This window comes from Pseudorca crassidens, chromosome 5, assembly GCF_039906515.1.
Source record: "Pseudorca crassidens isolate mPseCra1 chromosome 5, mPseCra1.hap1, whole genome shotgun sequence".
Lineage (NCBI taxonomy): Eukaryota > Metazoa > Chordata > Mammalia > Artiodactyla > Delphinidae > Pseudorca > Pseudorca crassidens.
Genome location: NC_090300.1, coordinates 135,208,421 through 135,224,924, shown reverse-complemented (window position 1 = coordinate 135,224,924; position 16,504 = coordinate 135,208,421). Strand labels below are relative to the sequence as shown.

At 33.4% G+C, this 16,504-nt stretch overlaps 1 protein-coding gene across 1 annotated transcript; it reads left to right on the top strand.

Moving 5' to 3' along the window:
* The first annotated feature begins 4,964 nt into the window (after positions 1–4,964).
* LOC137224573 (keratin-associated protein 19-7-like) lies at positions 4,965–13,236 on the top strand. Its single transcript, XM_067737298.1, has 2 exons — positions 4,965–5,091; positions 13,172–13,236. The coding sequence occupies exons 1-2, from the start codon at positions 4,965–4,967 to the stop codon at positions 13,234–13,236; spliced, it is 192 nt and encodes a 63-aa protein (XP_067593399.1).
* Positions 13,237–16,504: the final 3,268 nt, after the last annotated feature.

The following is a 16,504-nucleotide window of genomic DNA, read 5'->3' as shown; positions in this document are numbered from 1 at the left end:
TTACCATGATATTATTTTCTCAATTCTTCTTGAATGCCTTCTGAATTGTAAATGTGTGACAAAACTTAGATGATGAAGTTTAGGGCTATTACTATGACTTAATTTTAGGAATTTGAGTGTTAAAAACATTCAGGATAGAAAGGTTAAGATACTATATTAGTTTTCTATGGCTGCTTAACAATAACCATACATTTATCAAGTTAAAACAGCATCCATTTCTTTGCTCTCACTTCTGTGGGTGGCAACTTGGTCAAGGTGTCCCTGGGTTCTCTGCACAGAGTATCCTAAAGCTGAAATAAGGGGATCAACTGGGCTGAGTTCTTGTCTGGAGGCTCTGGGGAAGAGTCTGTTCCCAAGCTCATACTGGTGTGGACAGAATCCAGTTCCTAGGTTTGTAGGATTGGGTCCCCATTTCTATACTATCAGCTAAAGGGTACTCTGAATAAGTAGAGGTCACTTACATGCCTGGCCACATGGGCCCCTCCACCTTCAAGCCAGCAAAGACAAGTCAAATCCTCATGCTCTGAGCCTATGACTTCTTATTCTGCTACCAGCCAGAGCAAACTCTACTCTTACAGGGATCTTATGATTAGGTTAGGCCCAACCAGATTATCTCCCTTTCTTAACTGTGTCCTATGAAATAGCCTGATCACAGGAGTAAAACTCATTATATTCACAGTGCTGGGAGCAGTGCAGGGTGTGTACCCCAGGAAAGGGGATGGTTTGGGGAGCCAGCTTAACGTGCTGCCTAACCAAGAGACATGTTCTCATACTACACTGAACAACCACCTCCCACCCGATTCAGAGCAACCCCAAAGCCCTGCTATGACCTCCTTAGGTATTTGTGTAAAATTATTTCTTAAATGGTGCTGCTAAGAGTGCTTTCAGTACCATCTGCCTGCCATGCTCTTCCCTCAGGTAGCCTTACATGGCTCATGGTCTCACCTTTCCAGTCTTCACTTAGAAGACACTTATTTAGAATGGGCCCTCCCTAACAAACTATCTACAACTTCAGTTCCCCCATTGGTCATTGCCCATCTCTCACCTCTGCTTTATAATTTGTCCTTAGCGGTTACCACTATCACTCTGTAACATACTCTTTTGATTGATTGCCTGATTGCTGGGTCATTTGCCCTACTCCCCACTAGAATGTAAGCTTCTGGAATAGAAGGCTCTTGTCAGCTTTGTTTACTACTGTGAAATATCTTTTCCAGTGCCTAAAAAAAATATTGAGCACAAAGTAGCCATTCGGTAAATATTTGGTGAATGACTAAATTAAGTCTGTATTTGTTGATGGTCTATCTCCCCTAGTAAACTGTTAGCCTCCTGGAGATGGGGGATTTGTTTTTCTTTTTACTACTTTGTTTCCAAGATAAGTAGGTAAATGTTCTCTATTATTTGTTGAAGGAATGACAATTAATTTGAATTTGGAGGAAGCAGAAAAAGAAGCTGGAATCAGGTATAAATCCAGGTTCCTGGCTTTGATAGCTGGCAATTTTTAAAGTTGTGAGCCAACATAGAAACAGTAAGGAAGAGAGAAACAAAACAAAACAAAACCATTGACCACATGGTGGTTGAAAGGGAAGCTGATTGGTGTTTTTTGTCTTTAAAAAATTTTTCACATTTTGAATTTGAGATAAGTTTCAAAGAGAGTAAGTGTGCAGATGAGAGAGAGAAGGTGGGGAGTTGCCAGTTACTATCTGATGGTGACTGCTCTGTGAAATGAAGAGGTGGTAGGCAAGAGTGAAAGAATAGGAGAGTGAGAGGGTGTTCTAAAAGACAGATAGATCATGGCATGACTGTGGGTATGGGGGAAGGTCCAATAAACAGGTTTATGGGCAGAGTTGAGTATTCAGTTGGGATGAGAGGAAATATATTTGTGATGTAGCTAATCTTCAGAGTTTTACGAGGTGATGATTTTTTTCAGCTATGCAGAGTAAATGCAAAGTAATTAATTTGTTAATATATTTCATTACTTATGTTTATTAATATAATTTTTAAAATTTAAATATAAGGTGTGCATGTATGTGATAAACGATATTTTTCAGCCAGTACTAAGACGTGAAACTCCCTGTATTATTATTCTAGTCATAGACGTAGAAGTTCCTAAAAATAGTGTGGATTGTATGAAGGGAAAAAGGATAACCAAAGAGGTGACATTTGGAAAGTTATACTACTGATATTCTTTGAAGCAGGGAGTAAGAGAGTGCATTATTCAGTGATGTATGCTCAAGGTATAGCCTGTGTCTGAACCATACTGGGCACTCAGTAAATGTTTCTAGAGGGACAATTTACAATTTCATGAGATGCAACACAAACCCGAGGAGAGAAGTATGTTTTTAATATAAGTCCCACTGACATTTTGAAGAGAAAGATCAATAAAGAAATAGGAAAATAATGAAAACTATTAAAAATATCATATTAAAATAGAACACATAGATAAAAGAGAAAACACAGTTTTCAAGTGCAGAAGGATGAAGCAGCAGGAGAAGTTTCTGATTAACAGAAGCAAATCATTTTGTTTGTGTCAAATCACTTGAAAATATCAAGAGCTAACAATGAAAAAGCAAGATGGTCTTGATGTAGAGAGGTAGAACCACAAATCTGGAATCACACAGTGCTCTGTAGACATTTAGCTAAAGGACAATAACCCAGTCTTCCAACAAGTCAATATCCCATGATTATGTTCCAGACCATACCACAGGCAAGACAATTGCCCAGACCTCCAAAGAGAGCTCCTTGTTTATTTCATTTTCCATTCACTTTTTTCCCTACAAAGTCCACTAGTTATATAATACTTGTATATCAATGCTTTAATATCTCATCCTATGCTAGAATGTAGCCTCCATGAAGTTCATGGACTAGTTTTCTTTTTTTACCCTGAGTAAATTAATGCCTGAGAAATAGTGATCATTAGGTAAATATTTGTTGAATGGATTAACCCCAAAGGGGTGGGCAGGCTGCCTTCAGCAGGCTAACAACTCCCTTAGATATTTCTACATGCCAGTATTACATTAATCAATACTCATGATGGGGTTTCTATAGAATTAAGAAAAGCTAAGCTATGAGTAGCATGCTTTGTTTTATTAAGTCAACTAAAGTAGATTTAGAATAAAATATTTAAAACATTTATTTTTTATTTCTTTTTAAAAGCAATTATATTTTGCTTAAATAGTTTAAATGTTTCTTGTTTAAATGTTCAAGAGTTTTCTCTGAAGTTGTTCTCCTTCTGAAGGTCAAACAACTTTACCCTCACCTGACAATAGAGACAGTATCCTGTATGAACCACATAGTGAGCTCAAAAACACAGGTTCTTGAGCCAGAAAACTGGTTTTGAAGCTCCTCTCAGCCACTGATTAGCTGTGTGACCTTGTGCAGATAATTAAGCAAGATAGTAATAGTACTACAAAGGATTGTTTTGAGTTTGAGTTCAATACATGCAAAGAACTTCAGATAGTAGGGGACTTCCCTGGGAGTCCAGTGGTTAGGACTGGACATAGGAAGAATTCCTAGGTTGAATCGCATGAGAACCTCTGTTATTGAGGATAAAGCAAACTGACTGGTCTTATCGGGTTATGACCAGGACCAAAGACAATAGTCTTTTAAAAAATTTACCTTAAATTTCATTGAAACTAAATTCTTCCAGCTAAAGTTGATTCAAATAGAGCAGTTCTTTACCACTAATAATTCCCTTCAATTTGTAGTTTGAAAGTTCCATCAATATAGAAATATAGAAACACCTAATCACACTGCACTCTTAATTACCTGGTAGGGGAAACCAGTGTAGTAAGTGTAAAGGAAGTTCAAAAATCATCAATACTCTTTTTGATATTCAATTATTTTGAGCTTTTTTTTTTAAAGTGGGACAAGCTGAATATACTGGTTTCAGGTCACTTGCATCTATATCTAATGATAGTGGGAATAAACAGGGGAATAAACAAAAATATAAGGCAGCTGTGCACTATGGGAAAATAAACTCCCTAACCTGCAGTGCGGAAATTTCAAATTTACCTGATGAACTAAGGTTTTAGTCCTCAACTGTCACTAAAGATCATTGTTGTATAATTGTTTGTCTGAGTTGCAGGTTTCTCACTTGCTTATAAAATAATAAAGGACACAAATAAACGGTACTCCAAGTTTCTCTGAATCCTGAAATTTTATGATCTTACCATAATATGGAATTTAGTATCTGGAATAAGAATATAGTTGGGGGTAGGGAACGAAGCTACTTAGAGTGATTAGGAGGAACTCTTTTTATGCTATCTTCAATGGTATATACCAAGCATGCTTACTGTACCTGAAATGTGATGATTGAGAAATTCCTTTGCCTTCAGTTTGTGGTTCTTTTAAAAATTAAATGACATCACTGCACTACTAAATGGGGTTCTCAGCTGACTTTAAAAGCACTTTGTTTTAAGACATACATCATAGTTGATTGTCATTTTTCATAGGGCTAGTATTTTGGAGAAAATTATGGTTCAATTTATGTGAATTCTTCGGAGAAGAAAGATAACACCCATAATTTAGAAAAGAGTCAACAGCCATGGAACAGCAAAGGGAAGGGTATAATTAGAGGGTAAATGCAATCTCATGCAATGCAATTTGAAGAATGGAAGCTTATAGAAATTTGTTTATGGAGCTTGAAACCCAGAAACCCAAACAAATTTGGGGATTATAAACACAATAGTGTCTTATTAGCAGTAAAATAATTTTCTAGGAATTCAAATAAAACAGAAAATAAAATGTGTCACATAACTTTTAAATAAGGAGTCACGAAACGAGTGCAAGGCATGGTTTGAAGTTAGGAAACAAGATAGTTGACATAGTTTTCAAATAATGTGTTCTATGGAGTGATATTTAGAGGTGTGGCTTTCCACACCCACCAGCATATATAAATGCTCTTGTGCGGTCACAATCCCAAAGCTGACCTACAATACCAAGTCAGACTCACCACTCCTGACACCATGAGCTACTACGGCAACTACTGCCAAGGCCTGGGCTACAGCTGTGGAGACTTTGGTGGCCTGGGCTATGGCTACAGCTGCAGATGTGGTAGCTTCCGCAGGCTGGGCTATGGCTGTGGTTATGGAGGCTATGGATATGGCTGCTACCATCCATATTACTATAGAAGATACTGGTGTTCTGGCTTCTACTGAATAATTATATGAAGATTTACAATTTGTGGACTTCATCTTCTGTGAGACTCTGATTCATCTAGAAAACTTTATTCCATAACCTGCTTGCTTCATTTATCCTGTCTTGATAATGAAACTGTTATTTGGGCCACCTGGTTTCTGACATTAATGTGAAGACAACTTGATGAACTAGATGTTGGTGTTTGATTAGTGATGCTCTCAGGGATTCTCCTTCTATATAGGACGGAGTCACTATACTCTAGCAAGTCTTTGCCTTTTAGCATCCGATGTCTAATAATAAACTTTTTCTGACATAGTAAATGTGTTTTAAACTTCAATTTTTTAATCACATTAAACTTGCTGTGATGTATTAATACAATCATCAACCATGGCAACATTTTCTTCTTATGTTTTCTTCTTATAGCTAAGAAATTTACCAATATGTCTTATTTCATAATTATCTCTTCCTCCTTCTTCTTTTTCCTTTCTTCTTCCCCTTACCTCTTCCTTCTCCTTTTCCTCATTTTCTTCTCCTTTATCTTATCATTCTCCTCTTCCTCCTCATTATCAATATCTATCTTTTTCTTTACTGGCCAAACACAGGAATTCTATGTCTAAAGGTTGAAGAGGCTCTGTGATGATAATCAAATTTTAGTGTATTTTTTAAAATTCATTATTCCTTGGAAATTATCTTGTTAATTTCAAAACAAAATGATAAGGAAAAACTTTAGCTTGCAGTAAATTATTTTAGAACACTTGAGAAAATAAACATGAAAGAATTATATCAAAATATTAACAATTGTTAAGTAGATAATATTTGTTGTAATATTTATTCTTTCTTCTTTTTGGTATATTTAAAATATTTTATAAAATAAAAAATCTAAAATAGAAGCAAAAACCATTTATCTTGAACTCAAATGTATATTATTGTAATAAATTAAATTTATGAAAACTGACCCAAGAGGAAAAAAAACCTGAATAGTTCTCTCATATAAAAATTAAATCTATGATTAAAACTCTTCCCAAAATACTAATTTAAGGCCAGAGGTATCTGAGGCAAGTTTGTCCTTTGGTGAGTGATGGAATTTACTGACTAAAAGTGAAAATGAATCATGAGGATTTTGAATGGGTTATTCTATCCAACAGTTGACTATTCTAGGAATGCTAAAAGTGTAAATGCTTTTAGCATTCCTAGAATGCTAGATATGGTTTATCTAGATTGTTCACTGTAAATGAATCTGAAATTTATGGACCACAGTTCTGTTGAAGATTGGAAATTAGTAATGTAGCCAGATGAAGGCTATGTGAGTATCAAACTTTAGATGCTGGCATATCTGAAACCTTCTCTTGCCTATTAGCTTTCCTCACTTGGAAATAAAAGTGTGTCTTTTGTGGAAAAGTGGATTCTGAAAACCATATCTGGTAGTTTAAGGTCTGTCATATGTTGATGCAGAGAATACTGTTGCTCCATTTTTGAGTACTTTGCTCTCCATTAGTAATGTTGATGTTGTGTCAGACTTGTGTACCATGAGAATATGACAAGTCAAACCTTTGTGGTTGCACACCTATTAATAAATCTAACAGAAGTGTGCAATTCTTCTTAATAGTAAATATTAAAACATACTTATAGAAGTTAAAGAAGGTCTAAATATAAGGAAAATATATCATGACTGTGGATCAGAAGAATCTTTATCTGTCAAATTTGATTTATAGATTCAGTGCAATTACAATAAAAAATATCTGAACAGAATTATTTTTTACTACTTTTGTCTTTTAACCTTCTTACTAGCCTTATAAGCGGTTGATCTACTACATAAACATTACATCCTTATGTTACTGAATCATCCATTCAACAAACAGAGAATTAAAAAAAATATTCTAGTCTACTTTTAAATCTTTCAGGAATTAAAACACTGAATATACGTTTTGCAATTTTTTGTTGAGTGTATTCTGAAATATTTTATATATGTTTCACTTTTGTTAATAGGTATTTCTCTATCATGATATCTTTTACTTCCTTGTGTATATGAAAACTATTCATTTTCTTTGACAATTTTATATTGTGTTATTGATGAATCATTTTAGTTTTTGAGTTAGTTTCATCATTGATTCGCAAGGGTTTTTCCAGATATGCTACTGTGCTGCCTGCAAGTAGAGATTGTTTTACTTTTTAAAATCTTTTTCTAGTTCTTACTCATCTATTGATATTTTTTGCCCAACTGCATTTGCTAATATCTCCAGGACAAAGTTTAATACTAGTGCATAGGGTAGGCATCTCTGCCTTTCTCCTAAATTTTGTGGAAATGCCTCTAGGGTTTCAGTTACCTAAAATGCTAACTTTAAGTCAATTTTATTATGTTAGAAAATTAACCATCAATTCTTATTTTCTTGAATGCTTTTATAAGGAATGAATGTTGAAAGTTGCCAAAAGTTATTAAGCATTTATGGAAATAGTAATATGATTTTTCTCCTTGAATCAATTAATGTGATGCATTATATTAATGAGTGTCCTTATATCGACATCACATATTCTCCAAGTAAATTCCATTTCCTTATGATGTATTGTTTTTATGATGGTATTAGATTCTATTTGCTAATATTTTATGCAAAATTTATGCTTATGTAGTCAGAAGTAATATTATTCTGTAATTTTCTTTCATGTGTGCCATTTTCTTCATTGAATTTAGATAAATGTTAGATAAGTGATTCAAAAAACATATTTGGAGACTTCATTCATTTTCAATGCTCTTGAACAATTTATGTTGCATAAGGATTATGTCTTAGAACTTTTGGTAAACTATCCTTTGAAACTAATGGAACCTCCAGCTTTTTGTGTGTGGAGCAGTTCTTTCTTTTTCTTCTCAAAAATTAGTCTTTAAAATTTCTATCTCTAATGGGCTCAATTCTAGTAAAACTTTTCCCCTAGAAAATTATGTATCTTATTCAGGGTTTTCAATTAAAAAAATTTTTTTAAACATTAAATTAATTTTTCTTAGAGTACAGTTGATTTACAATGCTGTGTTAGTTTTGCAGTACAGCAAAGTGAATCAGTTATACATGTACATATATCCACTCTCTTTAGGATTCTTTTCCCATATAGGTCATTACAGAGTATTGAGAGGATTTTCAAATTTATTTGAGCAAAAGTCTACAAAGAAGATTTCCCCCTCTCTTTCACTGTCTGTCTCTCTTTCTCTATGTAATTGTATATGTTTACTTACATTTATATTATATTATATATATATATAAATTCAATTTATTTATATTTTTCTTCTTCCTTTTTAAAATTAATTTAGCTGGTAGTTTTCTATTTTTTGTTTCCAATGACCATAATTTTGTGTAATTAAGTATTCTATTGTTTTTCTACAAATTTCTGTGCTTTATCTGATCAATAGCTGTTTTGATCTTTATTATAACTTCCTTCTGCTTTCTTTTAGTTTACTTGTTTGTACTCTTATTGCATACTTGTGTTTTACTTATATATGTGCTTAAAACTAAAATTTTTTCTGCTATCTTTGTAATGTATACCCCATATTATAATATGTAGCATTTTCACTATCATTATAACCATTTAAAAATCCTGTGACTTTTTTTCACTCAAGATTTCATAGTTTTGTGTTGGTTTTAATTTCTGGGTTTTTATTGATTTATATTTATTAATTTCTACTTGTTATTATTAGAGAATATTTTTATAATATTTCCTTCATGGAAACTCTTAATGCTTTCTTTGTGATTTAATACATTTTTGTAATGTTTCATACGTGCTTGAGAATAACTTTTATTTTCTATTATTAAAATGTAAAGTTATATATAATTTTAAAATCAGTCACTATTGTTTATATTATTTTGGTCTTCCATATTATTACTTATGCTTTTCCATTTTATCTGTCTTGTTCTGGCATTGCTGTGTTGTTTATGTCTCCATGCATCTCTAGTATATTTTCCTCTATAAAGGTGGTTGCCGTGTTGTTTTTTCATATACAATCGTAACCATTATTTCTTTATTTTAAAGTGTCTTTAACTTTATAAGATGGCTTCCATTGTTGTGTTTTATCATCTGGTTAGACTCTACTTTGGTAACAGAGTTACAAACAACTGCCTTTTCATTCTCTTTTGACTGATATACATTTGCCTGTACATTTTTAAAAAGATAATTTTGTAGAACAGATGTAGATTTGCAGAAAACGTTATGCAGATAGCACAGAGAGTTCCCATAAATCTCACACCCAATTTGCCCTATTATTAACATTTTACATTAATATGGTGCACCTGTTACAACTAATAATAAATCTATATTGATACATAATTACCAACTAAAGTCCATACTTTATTCAGAGTTCTTTAGTTTTTATTTAATATATATATTTCTTTTCTAGGATAGCATCTAGGATACCTTATTGCATTTAGTCATTGCTCCTCTTGACAAGACATGTTCTCAGACTTTCCCTAGTCCCAATCACCCTGACAATTTTCCAGCAGAACTGGTCAAGTGTTCTGTAGAAAGTCCTTCAACTGGGATCCATTCAACGTTTTTCTCATGATTGGAGTGGAATTATGGTGTTTGCAAGGAATGTGGCAGAGGTAAATTGTTATTTTCATTCCATCATATCAGGAATGCTACCAGCATAAGTTTTCACTGTTGATGTTGATTCTGAACTCTCTGAGACAGTGTTTGTCAAGTTTCTCCACTGTCAGAAACTTACTTAATAAAAGATTCATGTATATCTTTTCATCTTGATAACTCAATGCTTTTTGTTGCTGGGTTCATTGTATGGATGTACTGTATTTGTTTACCCATTTACTTCTTGAAGGATATTGCTTCCAGTTGCTGGAAATTATGACAAATCTGCCATAAATATTCACATACAGGTTTCTGAATAGACAAAAATTTTCAAATCATTCGGGTATATATCAGACAGAAAGGTTACTGGATTATAGGATATTTTGCTTTTTAAAAAACTGCCAAACTGCCTTACATAGTGGCTATACCATTTTGCTTTCTCACTAACAGTGAATGAGTGTTCTTTTTGTTTTTCATTCTTGTGAGCAATTGGTATTGTCATTTTCTGGGATTTTATCCTTTTCAATAATTGCCTAGTGGTATCTCATTATTGAATTATTTTGATACTTTTATTATTAGACTTTCTTAATAACGGTTTTAAATGTTTCTCTTGAAAATAGTTAACTCTTTGTGAGTCCAAATAATATTTTAAGAGGTAAATTAAGCTAGTTCATATTTATTAAGTTGCTATTAGTTTAGTGTCAGCTCTGAAAAACTATTTTTTTGTTATAATTACTATTGTACTCATATTTACTCTGCTTCTTTCTCTATATATTTTATTTACTCAATATTTTAAAAATATCTTTAGCTATTTAGAAATGTTTTGATACTTTTTTAGTAGTTGTCAGTGATTAATTATGCATTTTTTGTAAAAATGTCCTTAGCTCCTCATTTTCTTTTATTAAACTTTTGCTAATTTTTCAGTTTTGAATAATGAATGTCAACTAGTATCATTTACTTAATCAAATATCAAATAACTTTTTCTACCTTATTATTTTCCTGCTTTTCCTCAATGGAATCATTTGTTTTCATCTGAATCCAAACTTCTTTATGAATCTTGGAACTTGGTCTTTCTTTTTTTTTGCGGTATGCGGGCCTCTCACTGTTGTGGCCTCTCCCGTTACGGAGCACAGGCTGCGGACACGCAGGCTCAGCGGCCATGGCTCACGGGCCCAGCCGCTCCACGGCATGTGGGATCTTCCCGGACCGGGGCACGAACCCGTGTCTCCTGCATCAGCAGGCAGACTCTCAACCACTGCGCCACCAGGGAAGCCCTTGGTCTTTCTTCTGATATGGTTTTATCTTTTTAAAAATTTCTTTCCTGTTTTTCAACTCATTTTGTTTCTTCTTATCTCTTTTACATTTAATTTTTTAATATTTAATTTAATATGAAGTATTTCGTTAAAGTTTTCTTCTGCTTCTGGAGGGGGAAGCTATTAGTTGAATGCTTTGATAATCATTTTTGTTGTTTTTATTATATACTTTGTATACATGAACACTTCTTGCATCTCTGAATTTGTGGATGAGACTGTTAGAGATATTTGCTATTTGTTTTGTATGGATCTGTTCATTTACTAATTTATTCATTCAGCTAACAATATATTGCCTACTCCATTCCATTCACAAAAGTATAAAATATGATTATAATAAATGTTCTTGCCCTGAAGGAGTAAATAATGTAATGGAAAAGGCAGTAAACAAATTGGTATACTAAAATCTGATGAAATGCAAAGACAGAATTTTATCCAGGGCCTTTAGCAGCACTCTGAAGGATTTTCTAAATCAGGCAGAGGTAGAAGTAGCTTAGGATGTCCTTGGAGAAGGTGCCACTTGACCTATCTTTTGAAGGGTGGGTTGGAATAAGATGGGTACATAAGTATAAAAGAAGATTCCAGAATGAAGGAGCAGCTCCTGTAAAGTCTCAAAAGCATGCAGTGGATTAATAATGTCTTTGTTATTTATGTATGGAATAAAGGGAAATATATGGTAGATTGTTAGAGACCAGGATAGAGAAAAATGTTTGGTGATGAAAGACCTTGTTTGTGAATTTAGGAGTATATTCTTTTCCTTAATGACTTAGGTATAATGGCTGAAAAATGAAATGATCAGATTAGTGTTTCAGAATGTTCATTTGGACTCAGTATGGAGAACAGATCAGATGAGGGCCCTGCCTTGGGGAAGTGTGACTGGTGGGGAGGCTCTTACATTAATCCAGGAAAAAGTGGTGAAGGACTGAGTTACGTGAAAACAATGAACAGACATGAATATTAATGAATTATCATTTACATGGTTGAGTTGCTGTGGTTCAATATGCACTGAGTAGGGAAGATATTTATAAAATATGAAAGAGAATTAATTCCAAGATCATACTCTGGTATGTGATTTGAATGACTAATATACAGGCAAGAGGCAGTTTTGTGAAAAAAAAGAATTTACTACTAAACATGAAATTTGAATGCAATTCAAATGGGACATATCCAGTAAATAGTCAAATTGATGGAGCTGATATTTAGAGAAGCCTTTTGAAAGTAATCGGTATAAGCATGGTTATTAAACACAATATTTATTGAAATTCCATGGGAAAAGTGTATACATTGAAGATGGAGAAAAAGGGGCACTTTTAGAGTTAATAAAGGAATAAGAAATTGGGAAGAAGACTCATAAGAAATTGAGAGAGAAAGCTAATTGAACATTTGCCATAGAAAGTAAGGGAAGAAAGCTTTAAAAGAAGAATGAATGGGTGAGGAGGGCAAATGCCAAAGAATGTTCAAACAAACCAATAACTGACAAAAAACAAAATAAAAAACCAAGAAGGTTTTGCTCGGTTTTGTTATTTTGTTTTTTAATTTGACTATCTGGAAATCACTAATGACTTTGTGACTATGCCCTGACCACCATGGATAAAAGGTCTTGGGTTCTGGGAATGATCAGTAGCTAAGGCAATGGAATAAGAGAAGCAATCTGAGGTTATGTAATTATAGGACCACTGGAAGCTATCAACTAGATTAGACAATTTTAACTAGAACACCAGTATAGTATGGCCTCTGAAGGGGCTATAATCTTTTCTCATCTTGGAAACATTCTGTTTTTAGGAATGCAAACTCATTAAAAAATAATTATTATTACTAAAATTCCTTTAACAAAAATTTGAACCTTTTGGTAAGTAAGAAAAGAACAATTTAAAGTAATTTTAAGACTTTACATTATTTTGTTACGTGGAAATAATATCACCTGTCATTGTTTACCAGTTGCACTACTGAGGGTATAAAAACATTTGGGGAAGGTAGAGATGGTCACACTCAGGAAATTCCTCTTCAGCACCAAATCAGATCTCTAATACTTGACACCATGAGCTACTATGCCAACTATTGCAAAGGCCTGGGCTTCAGCTGTGGAGGATTTGGTGGCCTGGGCTATGGCCATGGCTGCGGATGCAGCAGCTTCTGCAGACTGGGTCATGGCTGTAGCCATGGAGGCTACAGATATGGCTGCTACTGCCCATCATGCTATGGAGGATATGGCTTTTCTGGCTTATACTAAAAACTTGTAATCCTCAGACTCTTTCTATTCCCATGCTGTTACTCATATCTTTCAGTAATGTGAACATTTTTCTTGAAGTTTAGAAAATATTAATAATTTTTTGGCTTCCTGCTCCAAAGGAACTAGTTTCTTCCTCTGGAAGAACCTGGAATCTTTCTATTTATTTTTATTTAGTCACTAACATCAGCTGTGACCAAGTGTAACCTGTATTTTAAATTTTTAAATGAACATATTTAACTGGCATAGGGATCATGACTGTATCAATTCATTTTAGTACATTTCTAACGGGTATATGGGATTTCAATCAGGATGTTACCCTCCTTTTCTTTGAATTGGTGTTTTGACTCAACAATGTTTGATTCAATAATGAATTTGATTCAACAAATGTTCACTTCATGTCTCCATGTCCTGAGCATTGTTTTGAGTCTTGAGGATACGGGAGAATAAGATGGACTAAACTCCTGTATACTTTCATGTGTCCCATCTTTCATTTGTTTCCAGGGTATTTTGTGTGTGATTTCATTTTTATAAAATCATCTGTACACTATTATTTCTATTACTTAAAAAATGATAACATTGCAAACTTTATTCCAATAGTCATCGTTTTTACTCTCAGGTTTATTATGGCATGGTAAATCTATGGTGACCAAAGAAAACATTTTTAAAATAAAACATTAAGCTGATACAAAATAATATTTATAGTAATATGAAAGGTACAAAGGGTGATTAAAAACATTCCTGTATACAACAATGAATTTTCACATTTCTAATGTTCTTTATGTATAATCAGGTCAATTTTATCTTGAAAGAAATACATTTTATATTTCATATATATACATATATATGTATACAAGTCTACTCTGCTTCCTTTAAAAGTTAACTGATTTAATTGGCTTTCCTGTTTCCCTACCTATAGAGTGAGGGTCTTACTTCTTAAAAGGTATTTTTTTCTCAAAAGTAAGCATTAGGACTGTCTAAATTTAAAACTCCTGGAGTGCATTTACCAGTTTAGTTTCCTGGGGTATACTCTTAGATAATTTGTTTTAATAAATTTGTTTAGATCCTCAGGCTTTCTATTAGTCAAAACTTTCTTGGCAAATCACTGTTTTAGGTGGTATCCAAGATCTTTTCAATTTCTTATGCTATAGCAATGCTAGACATCACTTTCTACCCTCATCCTCTTCCCATGAACAACATTTTTGTAGTAGCTTTCAGATGCTTTGCATCTCAAAAAGCATGTTCTCTAAAAGCTAGTAAAATGACTTGGTACACTTGGAAGAAGATCTGGGGAGATCTGATATGACAATTACATTAAAAGACAAAATAATAAACTGAAGTTTCTCATCATATTGCTCTGGGTAGTTCATGGAGTGTTTATTTCAAACAAGTTCTTCATAAAGATGGAAATAAAACTGTTCAGTTTATATTATGGTTTCTTGTTTAAGTGCCTTTTTCTACAAGATGGTTATTTGATGAGCTTTTGGAGGCATTTGTCTGAAACTTAATTTTAACATTCACATGCTTATCAGGGAAACTGGGTTCCTGGTGAATTTGCAAATCATTTACTTTTTTTTTTTTTTTTTTTTGCGGTACACGGGCCCCTCACTGCTGTGGCCTCTCCCGTTTTGGAGCACAGGCGCTCCGGACGCGCAGGCTCAGCGGCCATGGCTCACGGGCCCAGCCTCTCTGCGGCATGTGGGATCTTTCCGGACCGGGGCACGAAACCGCGTCCCCTGCATCGGCAGGTGGACTCTCAACCAGTGCGCTACCAGGGAACCCCGCAAATCATTTACTTTTAATCTTTTTAGTAAAGTAAAATTGGAAATAAAACTGGCAAAATAATTTCTCATTATTCAACCAGACTTCATGTTACTGCTGATCATTTTCTTTCAAGTACAAAAATAAGGAAATCACCTTTAATAAAATAAACAAGCATTTTCTCTTGACCTTTAGATGCTGAAAAATGTATGCTGTTTCTTAACTTAATAGATAAGTGTGTCAAATTGTTGTGAAATAAAACTGTACCTTTTTTATTAAGACAGTGAATTTGGATCTAAAAACAAGCTATTCCATGTTTATTCCCTGGATTGGAGAAATATGGAACATTTTTGTTAGTGCCTTTCATAGTAATTGTGGATTGGTGGGATGGACAATTAATATCTCTTATATAGTGCAGGCTTTGAGGTCAGGGTCTGTATGAACCCCTTGTATTAATATACTACCCAACACAGAGAGGTGCTTAATTAATATTTGTTAAAAATATATATATATATATATAAAATAAAATTTTGTGATCCAAATAATTTACTGAATAGGATCTCGAATGACAGAATTAAAGTACTAGCTGAAGAATGGGCAAGGCATTGACAATTGATTTCCAACATCCTGTTTAGAAACCAAATTGTATTTTTAACTGAATATTTTGATTCTTAAAAGTTGATTTTTGATATATTCCCTTCAGATAATTTGAATCAGGAGTGAAGTGATACAAATCAAACTAAAGCCTCTTTGTTTGTTTATATAACTTTAAGAAAACCTTAAGGCTAAGGCCTTTCATAAATGATTATGAAGTTGCAAAATTCTACTTCCAAAAGCAAAGTATATTTATAAAAAGAAGAAAATAATATTTCTCAGCAAAAATCAGAGAGCTATTGATAGGGTCAGAGGAAGATATGCATGTGAAAGTGTTTTCAAATTACTAATTTTTATAAAAAATTATTTTGCAAAAGCCTTTTTGGTGTAGCTTATTCAGAAAAATACATAGATGTTTAAAAATTTTTGTACTAAATATATCTTTCAAATGAAATTCTGCTACCTTTAAAAATGAAAATTCTGATTTCTAGATTTCCTAGTAGGTCAAAGAGATTTGCTCTTTATCATATGTGTTTCACCTTGGGTTAATCCTGTGTCTGAGAGTTCCTGCAGGAAGTGATATAATTGGTGCCGTTTTAGGACTTTTCACATTAGAAGATCAAAAGGTCAAAGATTTGAGGGCTTACTTACAGATGTCTTAGATAGATGAAGCTTTATAATGTTGACACGTCTACCATTTAAGGAAAAAAGGACATTCATTTCATTTGTGAAATAACTGATGCATAATTTAAATTTACATTTTATAGTTTGAATATAAAAATGTTTCCTGTTGACCCATCAGCAATAAAACTGTTGTTTTGTATTATCTTTCTAGTACTAATAATTAATATCTACTAAATAATTCAAATCCTGTCTCCTTGATGTTTATATTATAAAATGAAATTTGGAGCTGTGG

Bases quoted from the DNA above. Each gene is read 5' to 3' on its own strand.
- LOC137224573 (XM_067737298.1), top strand. From the start codon at position 4,965: ATGAGCTACTACGGCAACTACTGCCAAGGCCTGGGCTACAGCTGTGGA. The intron at 5,092-13,171 runs GCTATGGATATG...GTAGCCATGGAG, and splicing joins CTATGGCTGTGGTTATGGAG to GCTACAGATATGGCTGCTAC.